The sequence below is a fragment of the Peromyscus californicus genome, unplaced genomic scaffold (genome assembly GCF_007827085.1).
Source record: "Peromyscus californicus insignis strain IS unplaced genomic scaffold, ASM782708v3 Scaffold_10__1_contigs__length_136768540, whole genome shotgun sequence".
Taxonomy (NCBI): domain Eukaryota; kingdom Metazoa; phylum Chordata; class Mammalia; order Rodentia; family Cricetidae; genus Peromyscus; species Peromyscus californicus.
This window is the reverse complement of record NW_026294391.1, coordinates 97490097-97511657: the sequence shown is the minus strand read 5'-3', so window position 1 is coordinate 97511657 and position 21561 is coordinate 97490097. Positions and strand designations below refer to the sequence as shown.

Here is a 21561-nt window from a genome sequence, read left to right as displayed (position 1 = left end):
ACAGGACTTGGATAGAGGGAAAGGAAGGTACAGTAACTCTCTCTGAGATTCTGGCAGGGAGGGTCCCACACTGTCTGGAGCCAAAGACTAAGCAAGTCTCCGAGGTTGTTTTTGCACAGAGCATGCTGAATATGCGTAGCAGCGAATCTGTCCATTGCCCTGACTCGTGGAATGTTTATGAACAATTAGGAATTAAAACGAAATATTTCTAAGTTGATTTGATGTGTGCCTCCTGAAGAAAAATTGGTTGCGCATGCTAGCCTGGACTCTTTGCGTTATGTTTCTCTCCTGCTTTAATCAGGAATTAGCCCCAGAGATAGAGGCTCAGAGACCAAGGGAGGCACATCTCCAAGCACTTTGCAATATTTTAACCAGAAAAGCTGCTTGCTGCCCAAGCCCATCTGAAAAGCGAAAGGGTTCACATGTGCAGCTTGCAAGCACCAGCTCTTGGGTGCCTGAATATCCCAATCTTAAATCCAGTGTCCTGGAAAGCAGGCAGATCAACTAACATCTTCCATCTCACAGCTCCCTCCCGTCGCCTCCGCCTGTGTGTTTAATACAGGAAATGATTGCACAGCCCCTGCTTTCCCTTCTCTGCCTGGTAAATTTCTCACACTATTTTTTCCTTACCTTTTATTCGCAGACATGGAGCAATACTTTGGATTCCAGGGCATCCCCATGCTCCTTGGCTTGCTGTGTTTGCACTTTAGCGGTGCAGGCTAACTCTTTGCCGGGAGCGGGAGGGATCCCTCAATATGTCTGCCACCGCGGCAAGTGAGCTCCGCCTTCGGTTCGGGATCCACAAGATCCTGGCGAACCAGGGAGGTCTGCCTGGGTCAGCCCGCGTCTTGCATTTGGGGGTGTATGCTGAGCTTTGTGAGGAATGTATGGGAATTCTTGGACTCTTGCACATTCTAGTCCCGGAGATTCAGCCCATACTGAAGCTTGTGCATAGCGCCAGCTAAATATGCTGATAGAATGCCCTGGATCATGGACCTTTGATTAAGGATTAAGACCGAAGATGAAATAATTTTCAGTGTACTAGATATAGCCTGCTGCAGGTAAAATCCGCAGTGGTGAAGGCTCCTAGCCTGTGCCTTCTCAGTTCCCCTTCATTTGGGTATCCTAGTTGGAGTTTTCCCCACAGAGTCACAGTGTCCAAGGGAGACACATCTCCAAGGATTGTGTAGCCTGCCTTGTAATCCTGCTTACTGTCCAGAAACTTACGCTTCTGTGGGCAGTAGTTTGTTACTGAAATTATTAATTCTCTTATTGGTTTTTCACCAAGCGGGCAATAAACAAAGAACAAAGAAAAACACTAAATGATTTTGCCTCTCAAAAACACAATTTGTAATTTAAAAGGCAATGGGAAAAAATTGTGTTCCCTGCAAAACATATTCCAGGAATCCATGTCTATAAGACCTCAAAATCTGCCAAGTAAGTTACTCAAGCCATTTTTCTCCTCACCTTTTTTGGCAAACATGTGACAAATGTTTTCAGTCCCAGGGCATCTGTATGCTTCTTGTTAAGCACCTCTCTGCAGCAGCTTTTTCCCAGAAGGCAGCTCTTTGCCTCAAACTGAATAGATTCCACAGAATGGCTGGTCCTGCAAGGTAGATCTGGGTTCCTTTTTTCTAAGAGTGAGTTCCTGGGTCAGCCAGCATGGTGAGTTTATGGGTGTTCATTGAGGTTTTGGGAGGCTTGGATGGTTTCCTAGAGAGTAGCTTTTCACACGGGACGACTGGAAGTGTATACTATTTGCAAGAGGATGTGGTTTGAGGGAAAAGAAGGTACAGGAACTCTCTGACATTCTTGCAGGGAGGGTCCCACACTGTCTGGTGCCAGAGTCTAAGCCCACGAGGTTGTTTTTGCACAGAGCATTCTGAATATTCTCAGCAGCGAATCTGTCCATTGCCCTGACTCGTGGAAAATTTATGAACAATTAGGTCTTAAAATGAAATATTTTTAAATTTATTTGGTATGTGCCTACTTTTGAAAAATTGGTAGTGTTTGATGCTGTTGCTCGTGCTAGCTCTCTTTTTTCCATTCTTCTTCTTCCGTTGTGACTTCATTCAGAATTAGTCCCAGAGTCAGCGACCAAGGGAGCCACATCTGCAATGCTTTTGAGATTGTTTTGCCAGAAAACCTGCTTACTCCCAAATCCTATCGGAAAACTAAAATGGTTCTCTTGTGCAGCCTACAAGGATCCCAATTTTAAATCCCTTGCCCTGGAAAGTAGGCATAATGGAGTAAGATAGCTCACCCCTCCCTTGGGTTGGGGCAGACTACACCAGATGAATTCAGAGTCCCTGCCTCCCCTTCCCTGCCTGGTAAATTTCTCAAGCCTTTTGTCTCCGCACCTTTTTTTTTTTTTTTTTTTTTTGCAGACACGAGGCAATAGTTTGGATTTCAGGGCATCTCCATGCTCCTGAGTTAGCAGTTCTCTGTGGTTGCACTTTCCAGTTTGGGGGTATCTCTTTTCAGCAAAGGGATGGATCCTTCTGTATGGGTTTCTCAGCAAGGGAGCTTCGGGGTAGGTAAGCTCCTGGGAACCTCCCTCCTAGGAGAGACTTCCTGGGTCAGTCAGTGTCTTGAGTTTTGGGGTGTTCGCTGAGCTTTGTGATCTCGACATATTGCCTATAACCTCCGAGACAGTGGCTTTCCACTTCAAACGACTAGACAAGTTGCCCTGTTGCTAGAGACCCTAGTTTAAAGTACAGGAGGATGTCAGGATCTTTGGATTCTTATAAGAGCCCACACTTTCTGCTCCCTGGGACTCAGCCCATACAGTTGTTTGTACTGGTTGCCTGCTAAATATGCTGAGCAGAGAATCTGTCCATTGCCCAGGTTCCCAGAACTGTGAAGAGTGATTAGGACCTAAAATGAAATAATTTTTTTTTATTTTAAGGGGAGAGCGCGAACACAGTCCCTCACTACCACGAATTATGCTGCCAAGTTTCTCACATTTGGAGAAATCGCAGGGGTCAACATATCCAGAGTGTGGTAGATAAACCTCGCCCTGGGAAAACCACCTTCATGATCTCCCCTTCCAGGTAAGTATGAAATATTTTTAAGCTTACTAGAGATGAGCGTGCTGAAGATGTAAGTCCCCAGTGGTGGCGGCTCTTGCAAATACTAACCTGGCTTTTCTCCATTCTCCTTCATCTGTGGTACATTCGGTAGGAATTAGCCCCAGAGAGGCTCAGTGACTAAGGCAAGCATGACTCCAAGCACTTTGAGGTAGCTTTGCCAGAAGACTTGTTTTCTCCCCAGGTACTTCTTGTTCTGTGGCTAGTATTGTATCCCTTAAATTACTGATTTTTGTATTGGTTTCTCACTAAGGGGGGGGGGGACACATAAACATCAAAGAACAACAAGAAATACAGTAAATGATTTTGCTTCTTGAAAAAATGATTTGTAATTTAAAATGCAATGAGAGATAGTTGTCTCCCCTCTCCCCCGCCGCAAAAAAAAAAAAAAAAAAAATCTAAATCCTGGAATAAAAATCATTTAAAAAATATTTTATTAAATTATGCTGGTGGATTTGCCCTGGGGCTGTTTCTTTTTTTTTTTTAAAGTGTTTTATTTATTTATTTTCTGCTCTCCCAGTTCAACACAACACAGAACCTCCGGCGACCACAGTCATTTCCCTTGTAGCCATTTCTCCCCAACAAGTAGTCTTGCAGAGGGCACAAGCCGAGCATCCCCTGATGCAATTCAGTGTGGGCACTGTGCACCTGAGGGGAGAGGTTGCATCCCACAAGTAGAGATTTCCATTCCCCAAGACTGCCCCACTTCAGATTCCATTTCCCACGCAGGCCCCTGACCTTCTGACCAATTGGCTATGAACTGGGGGTCCACCATTTCCTCCTTGGGTTCTGTTAACTTGTACAAGTGACTCACAGACATCAGGAAAACACACATACTGGCTTGTTAAGAAGGATATTATGTGCTCTCTTCGGCAGCACATATACTAAAATTGGAACGATACAGAGAAGATTAGCATGGCCCCTGCGCAAGGATGACACGCAAATTCATGAAGCGTTCCATATTTAAAAAAAAAAAAAAAAAAAAAAAGGATATTTCAGAGCCGGGAGAGGCAGGGGAATCTCTGTGAGTTTGAGGCCAGCATAGTATACAAAGTGAGTTCCAGGATAGCCAGGGCTACACAGAGAAACCCTGTCCTGAAAAACCAAATAAAACAAAACAAAGCAAAAGTAATAAAAGGATATTACAGCAGGGTAACAGTGGTGCATGCTTTTTTTTTTCATTTTACATACCAACCACAATTCCTCCTCCCTCCTCTCCTCCCGCTACCCCAGACCTACCCCAGACCTACCCCCTGCCTCACCCTCGGCCCACTCCTCAGAGGGGGGTAAGGCCTCCCATGGGGAGTTAACAAAGTCTGGCATACCAAGTTGAGGCAGGACCAAGCCCCTCCCCCATATTGAGGCTGCTCAAGACATCCCTCCATAGGGAATGGGCTCCAAAAAGCCTGTTTATGCACTAGGGATAAATCCTGGTCCCACTGCAGTGGCCGCACAAGCTGCCCAAGCCACACAACTGTCACCCACATTCAGAGGGCCTAGTTCAGTCCCATGCAGATTCCCCGCCTGTCAGTCTCGAGTCCATGAGGTCCAACTAGCTCAGGTCAGCTGTCTCTGTGGGCGTCCCTATTAGGATCTTGATCATATGATCTCTCCTCCCTCTCTTCATGTGGACTCCAGGAGCTCAGCCCAGTCCTTAAATGTGAATCTCTACATCTGCTTCTATCAGTTATTGGATAAAGGCTTTATAATGACAATTAGGGTATTCACCAATCTGATTACAGGGGAAGACCAGTTCAGGCACCCTCTCCACAATTGCTTGTAGTCGTAGCTGGAGTCATCCTTGTGGATTGTTGAGAATTTCCCTAGCACCAGGTTTCTCCCTCATCCCATAACGGCTCCCTCTGTCAAGATATCTCATTCATTGCTCTGCCTCTTTGTCCCTCTCCCAACTTGATCATCCCATTCCCTCATGTTCTCACCCACCCCCTCACCGCCCCCACCCCCCACCCCCAATGTTCACAGTTTACCCAGGAGATCTTATGTATTGGCTCCTGGAAAGTTTTCAAATGATTAGGACCAAAAAAGAAATATTTTTAAATTGATTGGATCTGTGCCTACTGAAGATAAAGTCAGCAGTGGTGGAAGCTGTTATGAGTGCTAGATAGCCTGTCTTCCATCCGTTCTCCCTCACCTTTTGTGCCTCCAGTAGGAATTAGCCCCAGAGAGGCTCAGTGTCCAAGGGAGGCACATCTCCAACCACTTTGAGATTATTCCACTTGAAAATCTGCTTACTGCCCAGATACTTCTAATTCTGTGGCTAGTATTATGATCCTAAAATTAATAATTTATTCATTGGTTTTTCACCAAGGAAAAATGAACCAGTCAACAAAGAACAATAATAAATATTTTTCCTTCTTTAAAAACTATTTTTAATTTAAAAGGTGATTGGGAAGAGGTATCTTGCCATAAAAAATATTTCTAGAGCTAAGCATAGAGTTCTTTTACAAAAAACTTTATAAAAACATTTCCATGTGTTTATTCTGTGTCTTTTTCATTTCTTTTCCTTTCCTTCCTCTTTGTATCCCTAACACATGTCTTTCACTTTTATTTAGTCATAGACTGTGATGAAATTTGTCTTACAATTTTTTTGTATGTGTATGTTTGTGTGCATGTGTGTAAGGGTTCTGTAGCCATGGCACAAGTGTAGAAGACAGGACAACTTGTTGGAGTTTGTTTTATCCTTCTACCATGTGAGTCCGGGGTATCAAACTCAGGTCATTAGACATAGCAGAAAATGTCTTTTCCTGCTCAGCCATCCCAAGGGACCTTCTGGTCCTGGGATTTTTAGTTCTGAGCAAGACACATGTGATGAAGACCATCACAGAGGAGGTGGTAGATGGCAAAGTTGTCACATCTCAAGTCAGCAACATTTCCAAAGTGAGAATACAGCAAGCAGTTTCCAGATCAGCCGGAGCATCTATCAAAGGACACGATTGGGAGGAGAGCCAGTGAAGAGCTGCACCAATCTTACCCAGGAAAAGTCTGCTATTGAACTGAGCTGGCCAGCGATTGCCTTCATCCTCTTAGTTTCTTATTAGAACATTCTTTGAAAAGCAGAGAATTTGACTCTATTTCTTTGCTTCATCAAATGTACAAGGTAACAAAGTCATTCCTGGATTTATTTTCCCTATGAAATTTAACATTTTCCCCAGGCCTGGAGTCATGATTGACAGCTCATTGTGTTACTAATATTCATTAATTATTTGTTTGATGACTTCCTTATTAAAGTGAACATTTCAGCCACTTGCATGTGGATTTTAACATCACATAAGACCAGAACTGCACCATAGCTGAAAGTAGACCGCAGTATGCCTAACACTGTAGCTGACAATCTAGCTCCTCAGAGAACAGTAAAATGATTAGAATGATCAACTCATAATTAATCAGTGCCTACTTCTTTGTGTCAGTCATGGAACAAGTGTTTCATAAGTCTGGAAAAAGAAGGACAAGCTACACCTCCTGCTTCAACAAGTTCACAGCTGGGCATGGCGGTTCACATGTCTAACCTCAGCACTTGGGAGGCTGAAACAGAATTGTCATAGGTTCAAGGTGAACCTGGGTTACATAGTGAGTTCCAGACTAGCCAATGCTTGCAGAGTGAAATCCTGTCTTGTCCACAATTCAAAGTTTCCATGTCAGTGAGGAAGAAAACTAAACATGAGTATAGCAGGGACTAGAGAGGCTTCATGGTAAGGAACTTCAGCTAGGCATGGTAGCACACACCCATAATTCCAGCACTTGGGAAGCAGAGGAAGAGGATTAGGAACCCAATGTCAACCTCAGCTACACAGCAAGTTTGAGGCTAGCCTGAGCTACGTGGAACCCTGTATCAAAAAAGGGGGCATTAGTGAAGAATATGATTACACAGTATTTGCCCCATACACCACAGAAAGGAGACATGGCATATTTGAAGACCGCAAGAGATAACCAAACTAAAGACCATAGGGAAAGAAGGTTATAAATGTCATGTACATTCAATTTCTTAACACTTTGAAAGCCCCAAAGAGAAGAAATATTTTGAAACTTGTTTCTTTGCCAGTTATAGCCAGAACTCTAACCAAAGCTTGTCCGTTGGCTGGGCTGGTGTTTCTTTTCCCCACTCTCTATGTTGGAGACCTTTTACCCCATGAATAGTCACATCCACATTCCTTTGTTTGCACAGTCTCTCCAAAGGCTCCAAACTCTTAGTGATGAAAACCAAAAAGTTCTGGTTAGAGGTTGTTCAGGCCCTGGGAAGAACCAGGCTTAAGATCTAGCCAGGCTGGGCAATGGTACTTCACTCGCACAATTTTATATTGACCACATCACAAGTTGGAGAACCAACTCCATAAGCCAGTCCTTGGGGAAAGAAACAACCCACAAAACATGAAACAGAGAGAGAAATTTTAAATTATAGAACAATGAACCTGGGATGGAGCCACAGCTCAGTTGGTAAAGTGAGTTGACTATAGTCCCTAGAACTCACGTTTTAAAAAGCCAGACATGGCGTGTGCACTTAGAATTCCAGAGCTAGGGAGGCAGAGACAAGCAGATGGATACTTAGTGCTCCCTGACCAGCCAGTCTAAACCAATCAAAGATCTCCAGGCCAATGAAGAGACCCTGCATCCACACATACATAAACAGGAAAACACATGCCCACATGCTCACACACGTGTGCATGTGCACACACACATACATGCTCACCCACACACATGCTCTCACACACATACAAATGCTCACATACAAACCTGACTATAATTCATAAAACTTCAAATAGAAAACCACTAAGAATTATATAATATCAAAGCTAAATCATCAAAACAACCAAAAATGCAGGATTTCATCATCTAAGCATATTGAATAAAACATTAAAATGAACATCATAGAGCTAGAGAGATGGCTCAGAGGTTAAGAACATGTAGTATTCTTTCAGAGAACCTGAGTTCATTTTCCAGCACCTGCATTGGGTGACTCACAACCACCTATAATTCCAACTTCAAGGAGTTTGATGCCTTTGTCCTCTAGAGGCACCTTATACTCATATGCACACACCCACACCCATTTGCGCATGATTAAAATGTAATGAAAAAATTTTTAAAATGAATGCCAGTGAATTCCTCCTTGGGAATCCTTCCCACTGTTGGGAGTTCTTCCTCACTTTTATTTAAAAATCTGTTTTCTGTTCTGAAAAATACAAACAACTTGTAATTGTTCAATCACCCACCCCAGAACAAAGTGAGATGACTTAAGCATAGGAGTATAGCTTAAAAAGAAAGTGCAGTGTAAAAGACAAATGTATTTCTTGTCACCTTGTTATAGTAAGGAAAACTCAGGCGAGTTCTACTCAAAGATTAAGAATGGCCAAAGTAGAAAACATGACCCAGAGAATGAAGATGATGAAGCCTAGATGTTTCCAGAAGTGGAAGTATGTCCTCTGCAGCCATCATTCAGCGACCCCAAGTCCGCCATTGACCAGAGGGCATCCTAGAGCTGGTTTTCTGGCTAATGCTCTGTGTAAATGCCCAAGTCAGAATGTTTCTGCTGGGCAATGAGAAGGCCTTGACTCATCCAAGGGAGTCATTGTCCATGGTTTTGTTGCTGCGGTTTTGGATCTCTTTCCCAGATAGATTGAGGTTCCTTCAGGATTCCTGTAAGGTCTCTGTGCATTGAGGGCACCATGTCCCAGTAGTGAAGTGTCTCAGTCCAGTGGAAATGAAGAACCTGCAGGCCACATCCACTGACTCAGTCTGTGATAGATATCTCTAGCCAGAAGGGGCCTAGGTAGTGAGTTGCCCCTTAGAGTCTGGTAGCAACTGGTTGGCTTTTCTTTTCCTCAGCAGAGGGTGGAGGGAATGGACCTAAAACACGGCTACCTTGGCACTCTTAGTACAATACTGACATCAAATACAATTGCTTTGCAGATTCTACCAACACTTCTCTGTACTTTTGTAGGGAGGACTCTCCTGCTAGGGAGGGATTCTGGTCCAAGCAAAACATAGAAGGGGATCTTTCAGGCTTATGAGAGACCTGTGAAGATCCTAGGTGGAGATTACTGTGGCAGTCTTGGACAATATAAGTTCCTAGGTTGTAACAGGAATCTTAAATAGTCTTATTAATAAAAACAAACCCGGAGCCAGATATTGGGTGAATGCTGAAAGATCAGAGAAACAAGAACCAGCCACAGCTAACCTCACCTCGCTAATTCCTCAGCTGATCCTGTTTCCTCAAACTGGAAGCCTCTGTGTCCTCATCTGAATGGATCTCAGCTGAACTGCTGCTAAAAGCCTAAAAGCTTAACAAGGCTCTAGTTCCTCGTCCTCACACCTTATATACCTTTCTGCTTCCTGCCATCACTTCCTGGGATTAAAGGTGTATGTCACCATGCCTGGCTTTTTCCAGTGTGGCTTTGAACTCACAGAGATCCAGATGGATCTCTGCCTCCAGAATGCTAGGATTAAAGGCATGTGTGCCACCATTTTCTGGCCTCTATGTCTGTCTAGTGGCTGTTCTGTTCTCTGACCCCAGATAAGCTTATTAAGGTGCACAATATATTGGGGAACACAATATCACCACACTAGGTAGTACCAGGTTGTAGTGTGGTTAGTGATTGCAATAAAGGGGGCATAGAACATTATTTATCAGGTGGTTGCTCTATCTGTATCTACCCCATACCTCAGAACCTCTCAGGCATTCAGCAAGAATGGCCCCCTCTCTCCACTTTCTTTTAGCTCTCAAGGTCTCAACCTTTGCCTATTCATGGATTTGGTAATCATGAAGGCATAAAGAGAACTTGCATCATTATCACTGGTTTGGGGTTTGGAAATCCCTCTTCTCACTCCCAATTCCCTTTCACATCTTTGTGCCCAGCCATTACTTTCTTCCATATCTCCTTTATATGCTGCATGTATTATGGCTATGATGACTAGGTGTCCATGGTACACAGCCCTTCCTTGCAGACCCTAATTTTCCTGGTAATTTACTTCTGGAGAGTCTCTGTGATAGGCTGTGCCCTTTCTCACCTTTCTACCTGTGTTCCCTGCTCCCTCTCCAGCTTCCACAGAGGACTGTGGGAGAGAATTCTATCCCTCCATTCCTTTCCTGTTTTTATCTTTTTTTTCATATTTGGTTTTCTTATATTTGCCTGTTTTGTTACCAGATGAGTATTCAAAATTGTTTCCTAATCCACTTTATTTTACATCTTTTTGACATTGTGAAGTGTTGCTAAGTAGTTTCATATGGACAGAACCTTTGAATGAAGCATCCTTCTTTACTTCCACCCATAGTATTTGATCATTAATCTTAAGCTTGACGGTCTTAGTTTGCTCCTTTTGTCTGAGTCAATTCTTCAGGACACCTGAGACCACAGATCATAGATGTATCCCAGGTGTGAGCATTCATGCATTTTCCAGGAAGAACTGTATCACAACTGAGTGACTTTGAAATAGGGCACTCTTAGGCTGTTCTCCATCACATGTACATGTATAAAACGGACCTTGATTCTCCAACTCCTAAGAACTGTGGTTCGCCCATCTTATAAATTCTGAATGTGCATTCTCTGCAACCTGTATCCCATGAGAGATGATATCCATAACAATGTCTTATGACTGGGGATTCATACTTTGTTTGCTTTGACAGTAAAGCTGAGAAAAATTTGAATAGTAATGTACCCCATTACTCCTCCTTGCCTTTGTCTGCTTCAGAACATTGATTTCCTCTCCATGAAAGCCTGTCCTTGACCAAGCAACAACCCTTGCTGAGTCTGGGTCCTCCAGAAGAGATGTTAAATCTTGGGCTGCCCGTGGCCCTAAGCTCCAAAGACAGTTCTGCCACTGGCCAACCTTAATACTACATCAAGAACAAGTATCATGGAGCCAAATGCCCTGTGATAGTTCCGTTTCCTTTGCCAAACAAACAGCTATCATTCCTGTCCATCCCTGTACTAGCCACCTCCCCATCCTTGCATGCCTAAACAGAAGAAGTATCTCCACAGCTTCCATACTCACTCTAGAAGATCTCAGTGAAGTAGGTGAGCTAGTAAATTTCCTGAGTTCTTAAATCCCACCATACCTCACAGGACTTCGCCACCCAATATACAGGAACAAGGGGCTATGCTTTATATCAAACAATAAGAATTCAAACAAGATTAAGTCAAAGGCTGGAGAGATGGCTCAGGAGGTATGATTGATTGCTGATTGTATGATGATTCTAGAGCCCTGAAGTTTGCCTCCTAACATCCACAAAGGGCAAGTAGCTTAAAACTACATGCAACTCCAGCTCCAGGAGATGTGACAACTTCTGGCCACTGCAGGTAACTGCATATGCACATTTAAGCCTTTTTAAAGAAGCAGCCATGTATTTATTGCTTTTGCCAAAAGTTGCAGTTTTGTTCTATTTTTTTTTTTAGGAAACAAGGAAGAAAATGATAAAGATAAAAAGTTTTCATCTAATTAGACAACACTTCTAGGCTTTTGAAATACTAAATATGAAAATTACTTTTAATACACATTAAATGTGTAGGTGTTTTAATTTATTTTTCCCCTTTTATTGAAAATAGTTTTTTTTAATCACTGCCTGGGGGACCAGCCTCCAACAGCACAGGGTTCAAAGGGAATCCACAGAGTCAGTGCGTACTAGACTTTTTTATCTGAGAGGCTTAAGGGGAAAAGACACCCACACACTCTCTTGATGGTTTCCTTCTTTATTCTTCTGTGTTCTTCATCCTGTGTTCTATATTGTCTTTTCTTATCTCTATCCAGAAATATCCCTTCTGTCTCTCTTGATGTTTTCCTTCTCCTTCTAACTCTCTTGATGTTCTCCTCCTAATTCTCTCATCCTTGATGTGTCCCTTCTAACCCACTTTAACTCTATCTTTATTCTTTCCCTTACAGCTTCTATACCCCAGGAAAAATTTTCAGGAAATATAAAAATTACAGGCAGTGGGGTCTCCCCACACCTATTTATACCGCACCAGATACCAGAGAGAGATGGCAGCGGCAAACATGTGGAGGCACAGCAGAAGAAAAAGGGTCTGGGTCTCGGGGCCTTGCCTGTCTGAGATTCACCCATCAGGGATTCTACTCCTGGTGGGCTGACAACCTCAACTTCAATTGTCACCTGCTGCTCCTCTGACACGGCCACCATCAATTTTTCTTCTCACATAATATATCTTGATTACGGTTTTCCATCCCTCTATTCCTTCCATCCCCTCCCCACCTCACCTCCTGTTTAGATTCACCCCCTTTTGTCTCTCATTAGAAAACAAATAGGTGACTGTGGTTGTGACCCTTGCCTTTAGTCACAGCACTCCACAGGCAGAGGCAGGCAGATCTCTGAAAGTGAAGCCAAACTAGTCTACAGAGTGAGTTCCAGGACAGCCAGGGCTATAGAGAGAAACCAAACCAAACAGGCTTCTAAGGAATAATTGTAAAATAAAATAAGATAAAATAAAAATTAACATATTAGAAAAGGACAAAACAAAAAGAAGGAAAAGAGCCCAAGAAAAGGCACAAGAAACAGAGACCCACTTGTTTACACACTCAGGAACCTCATAAAAACCCTAAAGTGAAAACTATAAACATATACAAAGAAACTGTAGGGTAAAAAGAGAAGAAAAATATAAATAAAATAAAAATTAATTTTTTTAAAAAAAGGAAAAGCCTTGACATGACATTATGCAACCAACTTCCATCTAACTAGACAAGACTTCTAAGAACTTCCAAAGATGCTGTTGAGTTTGTTTCCTGTTGGCCATCTACTGCTGAGTATACAGCCTACCCTTAAGGTAGTTTGTTTCCCCAGTTGGAGGAAACTCAATTTTCATTTGTATGTAGTTATCAATTGGAGTTGCTTCAGAGGCTGATTATTGTGGGCTAGTTTTAGCCTTCTGGAACAGCCGTTCATTGTCCCACCCTGTATCTGAACTTACACCATAACAATAAATAAAAACCTCATAGAAGCTATTGACATAGCAGAACACTTAGTGTCTACTGATCCAAGAGCTAACAATGTCATCATGTAGTGTCTCGTGCCTATAAAATAGCTCTCCCTGAGTTGTTGTAACCACCTCTCTGGTGTGCTCACCAATATATTTTAAAGTTGCCCTGATATGTGATTTTCTTTGTCCTGTAAAACCATAGAAACCCAGTGAAACTATTTCCACATTGAGACATGGAGTTTGGTGTAGCCTAAATCTGTGTTACCAGGCCAGGATCACTCAATGGCTCCAGAATAAACTATCTCTTATTTCCTTTAAGATGAGAACTGTATTTTTTATATTGGCAAAACCTACCTTTACATGGGTTCTGGGAATTGAACTCAGGTACTCAAGCTTGTGTAGAAAACACTTTTGCTCACTAATCTACCTTGTCAGTCTTAGAAAGGAAGTTCTGTAAGTGCTGGGATGAAAGGTTTGTTCTCCAAATAGTGATCTTAGGAGAAAGCATCCTTCAGCTTTCAATGGACTCTTTCATGAACGCTGCTTGTTACTTTTCTTTAAAAAGAATCTACTCTATTTCCCCTTCCCAGGGAGATCCATGCATCCCCCCTTGAGCCCTCCTTGTTACTTAGCCTCTCTGGGTCTGTGGATTGTAGCATGATTATCCTTTACTTAACAGCTAATGTCCACTTCTAAGCGAGTACATACCGTGTTTGTCTTTCTGGGTCTGGGTTACCTAACTCAAGATGATTTTTTTTTCTAGTTCCATCCATCTGCCTTCAAGTTTCATGACGTTATTTTTTTTTAACACCTGAGTCATACTTTCAAGGGTGGACTAGGGGTGGATGGGGATGGGAACAAAAGGAATCAGGTGGAGGTGGGGGAGAGAGTACCGAGAGAGACGACTGGAATTGGGATTATTTGGGGGGTAAGATAGAAACCTAGTGCAGTGGAAACTCCCAGAAATCTATGAGGGTGACCCTAGAGAAGACTCCTAGTAATGGGGGATATGGAGCCTGAACCGGCCATCTTCTGTAACCAGACAAGGCTTCTAGTACAGGGATTAGGACTCCAACCCAAGCACAAAACCTTTGACTACAATTTGTCCTACCTGTAAGATGTGCTGGGGTAAAAGTGGCACAGAATTTGCGGTGGCTAACCAATGACTGGTCCAACTTGAAGCCCATGCCAGGAGAGGGAGCCCATGCCTGACACTGCCTGGAAGGCCAGGAGCTAGGTCTGGATAGCCCAGGGACCAAATATGACCAGCAAAAAAAATTTTAAGTCAGTGAAATGATTCCTAATGATAATATTTGTAGACTGTAGCCTAGCATAATCATCATCAGAGAGGCTTTATCCAGCAACTGATGAGCAGATGCAGAGACCCCCAGCCAAGCATTAGGCAGAGCTTGGGGAATCCTGTGGAAGAGGGGAAGAGGGATTGTAGGAGTGAAAGGGGTCAAGGAGGCCACAAAATAATGGCCCACAGAATCAACTAAACAGGGCTCATAGGATCTCACAGAGATTGAACCAACAATCAGGGAGCCTACATGGGTCTGACCAAGGTCCTCTGCATATATGTTGTGATTGTGTAGCTTGGTGGTTTTGTGGGCCTTCTAACAGTGGTCATGGGGTCTATCTCTGACTCTTTTGCCTGCTTTTGGGACCCTTTTTACCCTACTGGGTTGCCTTGTCCGGCCTTAATATGAGGGCATGTGCCTAGTCTTATGTCTTATTGTAACTTGAAGTGCCATGTTTGGTTGATATCCCTGGGGAGGTCTGCCCTTTTCTGAAGGCAAATGGAGGAGGAGTGGATCTGGGGGACAGACTGGGAGGAGAGGAGGGAGGGGAAACTGTGGTCAGCATGTAATATATGAGAGAATAATAAAGAAAAAAGAAAAAAAGAAGGAAAATAAATTTTAAAGATTACAATAATCAGTAGGAACTTATACCTGTTAGGTTTCCAAAGGATGAGTAGAATTAATTTTCATGGCATACTTTCTTCAAAAGCTATACTGTCCCTGAGAGCTGATATTATAGCCTGAATGCACTCTGGAGGCTGGTCAAGTGAGGGGTATAGTGTCACATTTTGACCATCAGTTTGGCAGCCCCACATGAACTGAAAGACGTTGTGGTGTTTCCTTCCAGGGTGAACAGTGTGAGAAAGGCTTTCACTGTGATCTTCGAGCATCTCTACATCCTGAAGTTCCAGGTAATTACTCTGTGTTAAAAACAAAAACAAAAACAAAAAACAGTCTCTTGAATTCTATGGAAATGCTAATGGAAAGGATAACAAGGCAGTTAGATTCTTGAATGGAAAAGTTGTATAGATGTGTATATATATATATATATATATATATATATATATATATATATATATATATATATCATCTTGTATAGTTTCAACAATGGGTAGTAGAAGAGGCTGTTAAGTGAGATTCTAGTGATAGAACCTGATTTAGGAGTTGTATGGATGACTATCTAGGCAACATAAGATGAATATGGGCCTCTAGAACTTCAAGCTAGCATCCTGCACTTTAGGGCAAAATACAAGGGACATGGACACACAACTGACCACAACAGGACTTTTGTAGATTCTGTAGCTGACTGAGGAAGGATAGCAAGGTTCTTTTTGAATGAAAAAAGAAATAAAAAAGGAAAGGACATGACTGCTCCTAAGTATGGTGGAAGAGAAAGTTTATTGTAGATAAAAGGGAGAGCATAGTCAGAGGCAGGGATATCTGGGAGAGTCCAGACTGGATATGACCAGACTGAGCTGTGTCATGTGGGCAGAGGAGGAAGGGGAAGGGAGAGAGGAACCAGGTATAGAAGCCTGGAGGCCCAAAAGAGGAGGGATAACCAAAATGGCTATATTATATAGGGAAACGCCTCTGGGGGAAGGGCAGCCCAGTCCCTAGGCTAGAGAGTTCAGGGTAGGGGGCGGGTTTGCCAGCCATGCCCTGTAACAGGTAGAGACTGAGGGATGCTGGGAGAACCTGTGACCATTGTCTGCTTTGATATGTTAAGTAGGTACCTCAGCCATTTGTCCCAGGGTTTGAGACTTAACACTGGAAGTAGAACATGCATTCACAGTGGATTGGCTTAGTCCACTGGAAATGAGCTGGGAAGCCATAGCTGTGGAATGCTAGAGCTGGTGACAAATAGCATGAAAATGCGTGAAAGGTGGCAGGCCATCCTAACTGAGTGGGCAGCTTAGGTCTTCTGAGAACTCAGAGGAGACCTGCTGAAAGGGTGATCAATGTTCCTGATAGAGAGGGGACTGTGATCAGCCGTGGGCTCAGGAAGTTTTGTTTCTGTGGCTTACCCTGACTCATCTAGTGATGAGATTCCTAATTTAGTTTCTGTAGAGGGTCCTGGTATCCTGAGGGGGCACAATGGCCTGGGACTGTAATGTCTCAATCCAGCAAGAATGAGGACCATGTGGGGTCCCTGGTCAGATACCTAGAGTTAGGCTGGGAGGCCCATCTCTGTCCAGAAGTGGCTATGATGGTAGTCAGCCATCTTGGAGTCTGGTGGCAAGTTCTTACTGGCTTTTTTTCCTCAGAGAAGGGCAGAGGGAGTGGACCTGGAACAAGGGCACCTTGGTACTCAGGGTACAATACTGCCATTCAGTAGAACTATTTTGCTGTTCCCACCAACAACTCTGGTTTTTCTCAGTAGGTCTGGGGGATGAGGAAATGGGAAGGATGGAGACTCTAATCCAAATAGTACAAGAAAGAAGGCTCCAGCAAGCTTGCCAGCCTTAGGGAGAGCCAGGGTCTCAGTGAACCATATGGGGCACCAGCCAGTCCAGCTCCCTAAGAAGGCAAGGCTTTAGAGCACCAGATCTCAGCTCCACAAGAAGTACAGGCCTAAAGATTCTGTGGCAGCCATGTCTGGCATGGATGAAAGGAGCTCTCTGCCCAGGAGTCATCACATGGGGCTCAGATGTGTGGATGGGGGGCATGTGACTCTTCCATGTCCTCCTAGGAGCAAGGCACAGAGTCTGCCCAAGTTCCTGTGGCCATACTCAGGGTCCCTGGCTGATAGTTTGTTTTTTCCTGTTCCCTACCTACACCCACATCTCACTTCCTGGAACCAGGTATTGTAATATAGACACTGCTTCTTCTCGGGAGCTTGGGGTGCAGGTCCCCATAAATTGCAGCCAGAGGCCATTTACTTCTAGGTCCTTCTGTAGTTCCTTCCTTTACCTTCTTTCTCTCCATCTGACCCTTCCTTCCTTCCTTCCTTCCTTCCTTCCTTCCTTCCTTCCTTCCTTCCTTCCTTCCTTCTTTCTATTCCCCCTTGCTCACTTGTTTACTGATATCCTTAGCTTGTTCGCTTTGCTTTTCTCTCTGTTTCATCTTGCTTTCTGCTCTCTTTTCCATTTCATTTCCTTTTGTTTCAATTTGACTGTTGCTCTCCTTCAGGGCTGCTGCAGGTGGAGTTGACTGTCCTCTACCTATCAGCCAAGGACTCAGTTATAAAAACTGTATCCACAGCAGAATCCAAGAGTATGGGGAGTTATTGCTAGGAAAATATGTACTTGGAACATCCTGGTTGTGTGAGCCTATTCTGTACATACCAATCAGCAAGGAGCAGAAGGTAGTGTCCTTCCTCATGATGAACCTGAGCAGAGGCAGCCTCAGTCATGGAAGCAAGGTAGAGGTGTGATGTGACATGCACATAACCAGGATTCACTACCTGAGCCTCCCTGGAAAACCAACTAACAACAAATACGACTCAAAGGCAGGTCAGAACTCTCGGAGTTTACTCCTCACTGGTCCACAATATTCCCAGAGAGTATCCAGGGACAAGGTCAAGAAGGGTTTCCCTGACCTATTAGGAAGCTGGTCTGTGGTCAGTCAGTGGGATAATGTATAGATCAGGGCCAAACATTGGCAGGTAGCAAATAAGGCTATGGTTGAACTCGACTTGAGGGTTAGTTGGTACATTCTCTGTCTCTGTCTCTGTCTCTCTCCTGTGTGTGTGTATGTGTGTGTGTGTCTACGTGTGTCTATATTTGTGTATGTGTGTCTGTATGTGAATGTGTGTGGGGTGGATTCTTTGTGTTTGCTCTACATTAGAAACAAGTTCTGGGCTGGAGAGATGGCTCAGAAGTTAAGAGCACTGACTGCTCTTTCAGAGGTTCTGAGTTCAATTCCCAACATGCTTTGTAACCTGACTCCTGTCTGTGGCTGAGGAAGTGGTGCTCTCAAAATGGAAACTGTGCACTTTTTGCCCTTTGTACAAGTTGGATTCCCCTTCCACTAGGTACAAATCCATTGCTGATCTTTGACCCTGTGTGGGTGGGTGGTTGACTCCCTGTGCCAACTGTCCATCTTCTTCTATGTCTTATATGGGGTCAGGTAGCCTTGAACTTGAAGCTTTATTGTGGCATGGATATGCAATGTTGGCACACCCATAGGAGACCTAGATCCTATATGGGTTACCCTTAAACCTCAGCATCAATATGCCATCTGAGGGTCCTGCACACATTTGCCATTTATAGTGTTCCTGGCAGGCTATGGCAGGAACTGTGCTCATCCCTGGATCCAGTTTCAGGCCTTCAAAAAAGGTTTGATTTGCTTCTCCTAACACTTGCTTCTAGTTGTGGAGTTCCCAGTTTAGTTTTCCTGTATGGTCCTTAGGCCTTGAGGGCAGACCATGCCCCTTGTAGTTAATCATCTCCATACAATGGGGTTGAGAACCCTGTGAGGTCTGTGACACCCCCACTCCATGTCAGGATCCATACTGTAGGGCTCTAAGACCCATCTCTGACCAGAAGAGGCCAAGATTGAACTCAACCATTTTGGAGTATAATGACATGTTGTTGGCCTTTTTTCCTTCAGGGAAGGGCGGAGGGAGAGATGCTGGAAGATAGGTCACTTGGCATTCTTGGTGCAACACTGCCATCAAGCGGAATTGATTTCTTGTTTCTTCCAACACCTCAGTGTGCTGTTTCTCAGCCAGTCTGGTCTATGGGTGAAGGAGTGAGGAATAATAAATGGGGACCATGGTCCAAAGACAGAACCAAAGGGGGCGCCATGTAGCCCAGTTCAGATGATGGGTAGGGCCTCACCATTGCCGGTCCTGGAGGCTCACTGTACCCCAGAGCAATCACCATAGTGACATAGGAAGTGCAGGCTTGAATATCCTGTGGCAGCCTTGTCTGTCATGGTGGAGAGGCACTCTCTACCCTGGAGTCAGCAGCCTTGGAGCAGATATGTGAGCAAGCTGCTTGTGACTCCTTCATATCCTCCTACCACCCACCATCAAGGAGCAGCGTCTGCTCATGAACATACAAATACACAAATACCATCTCACTTTCAAGTCAAGGAGAACTCACATGTAGTTACAACAGGGTCTCTGGGTACATGTTTTGTTTTGGTTTTTTAAACTCTCAACTGCATTTACCCCCATATTTCCTGAAATCAGACTCTACCCTTGGGATTCTACTCTCAGTTCATGGGCTGGGGGGGGGGGGGGGGGTGGACGGGTAACAGAAATTCCACCAAGAGGTCATTTATCTGTCTTTCAGACCTTTATTCCTTTATTCCTTCTTCTTCCCTCCCTCCAGCTCTCCCTTCTCCCTTCCCTCCTCCTCTCCTTCTTCCCTCACACCCTGCCTCCTCTTCTGATGTCCTCGGCTGTTTCTCTCTGCTTCATTTCCTCCCTGTTGCCCCTTGTTTTCCATCTTTTCTGTATTTGGACTTTCTTTTTGTTCCCTTTGTACTTTTGCTGTCTTCAGGAGTTCTGCACAAAGAGTCCAATGTCCTTTACCTACCATCTGAGAGTTCACCAAGAAAACCAGGACCCCAGCACAGTCCAAAGGTATGGGAAATAACTGCAAGTGTAGGATGCAGTTGTTGTGTGAGCCAACTGAGTGAGAAAGGAGAAGGCAGACTCCCTCCTTAGGGTGGTTCTGAGTCAGCAAGGAAGGTAGATATGAGACTGGAAAGATACCATGTGGACTGGTTTCAATGCCAGTCCCTCATTGACTGAACCCACTAGCTGTAAAATGGACTTAAAGCAGGTCACCCCTCTAGGAGGCTTCTTTTTCCTAAGCCAACTTGCTCAAGAGTGCCAGAGAATATCCAGGATCAAGGTCAAGAAAGCTCCCCCTACACACAGACCATGTGAGGGCTGCCAAAGTAGGAACCTGGTCTGTCACCATCCAGAGGAATTATGGGAAGAGTCAGACCCAACTTTTGCTAATAGTTGGGGATGACTGTGCTTTTCCTCGACCTGATGGTGAGCTGGTATGTGTGTTTGTATCTTAGTGAATACATTCTGAGAGTATCTGCTGCAGAGACAGAAGTCCACTGAAGCTCCAGACACCATGGCAAAGCACCCTACCTCTAGTAGGCATGGAAGACAGACCTAAGTTCAAACACAGAAGGGCTCTTGGTCTGAAGTTAAAGCCCTTAGAGACACAGCCCTCAGCTGAAGCACAGGTGGGTGAGAGCTGGGATCATAGAGGTGTGGCATCTAGTCTTGTGAGAGGGTGGGTGTTTGCTAATGGCATGGTGGCTGAGACATTTTGCTGGAAAGTATGTGGACAGTTCCAGAAACAGTCCATAGTTGTGAGTGGCCTTGGGCCAGTGAGAAGTCAGAGCAGGCCAATCACAGGGGAGTTCAATTACCATCATCAAAAGTACTTCTTTAGCTGGCACTTGGCAGAGATGGAGAATGGGAAAGCTCTGACAGGACTGTCTGAAGGAGAAATGGGTAGAGTCCTTTTTCATGTGTGCTGTACAGACTTTCTCAATAATGAAGGTGGGCCTCTGGAATTTCAGTCCCAGATGCCCTATGGGTCAGACTTTTCAAGATGCCAGCCAAGGGTCCTGAACACATGTGCCAGCTAGAGTGCTGCTGGCAAGATGAGTGGTGCTGTATTCAGCCCTAAGAACAATTTCTGCCCTAGATTTCGTTTCTGTGGTTTCTCCCGAATCCTCCATTTAATGACAGGGTTCCCAATTTAGATTTTCTGTATGGCACTTATGCCTTCGTGGAGCCTCAAGAACAGGCCAACATTGAGTTCTGCCATTTTGGAGTCTAGTAGAAAGTTCTGATTTTTGGTTTTCGGTTTTTGTTTGTTTGTATTTTTTTTTACTCAGTGAAGGGCAGGGGAGAGGGCCTGGATACCTTGGCATTCTTGAAGCAACGCTGCCATCAAGCGGGATTGCTTTCTTTTCTCTGCCACCACCCCAGTGTGGTGTTTCTCAGTATGTCCTGGATGAAAGAGTGAGGGTGCTGGAGGACTCTGGTCCCAAGACTAAAATGAAGGGAGCTCCAGCTAGCTCCTGGGATAAGGCAGGGTTCAGGTGACCCATGGTGGCCACAGCTAGTGCCATCCCCTAAGGATGGCTAGGCTCCAGAGCAATAACCTCAGCTACACAGGAAGTATAGGCATTGAGATCCTGTGGCAGCCATGTCTGCCAGGGTGGAGTGGGGCTCTCTGCCCAGAAGTCAGCAGGTGGGGTGAGGATATGTGGGAAATTTGCAATACCTTTCTAACACCAAGAATGAGAGTC

General features: G+C 44.3%; 1 protein-coding gene and 2 non-coding genes across 26 annotated transcripts in view; 2 read left to right on the top strand and 1 right to left on the bottom strand.

Moving 5' to 3' along the window:
* Positions 1 to 21561, top strand: part of LOC128110123 (homeobox protein Rhox13-like) — a 198276-nt gene that overhangs the window by 27765 nt on the left and 148950 nt on the right. For 16 of the 24 annotated variants that reach the window (XR_008218074.1, XR_008218112.1, XR_008218101.1 and 13 more), the window contains exons 2-3: positions 2909 to 3053; positions 15173 to 15236. Coding sequence is in view for 1 of the 24 variants with exons in the window: in XM_052737951.1 (XP_052593911.1) it covers positions 3037 to 3053; positions 15173 to 15236 (81 nt within the window). In the remaining 23 variants the exon portion in view is untranslated. Of the gene's footprint in view, positions 1 to 2908; positions 3054 to 15172; positions 15237 to 20307; positions 20482 to 21561 lie in introns of all 24 variants that reach the window. The other 8 variants (XR_008218084.1, XR_008218123.1, XR_008218089.1 and 5 more) reach the window with 3 other exon arrangements.
* On the bottom strand, positions 2906 to 3061 carry LOC128118337 (U1 spliceosomal RNA). The gene has a single exon (XR_008221159.1). It is a non-coding gene; the product is annotated as a U1 spliceosomal RNA (small nuclear RNA).
* On the top strand, positions 3950 to 4056 carry LOC128118402 (U6 spliceosomal RNA). Its single transcript, XR_008221187.1, has one exon. It is a non-coding gene; the product is annotated as a U6 spliceosomal RNA (small nuclear RNA).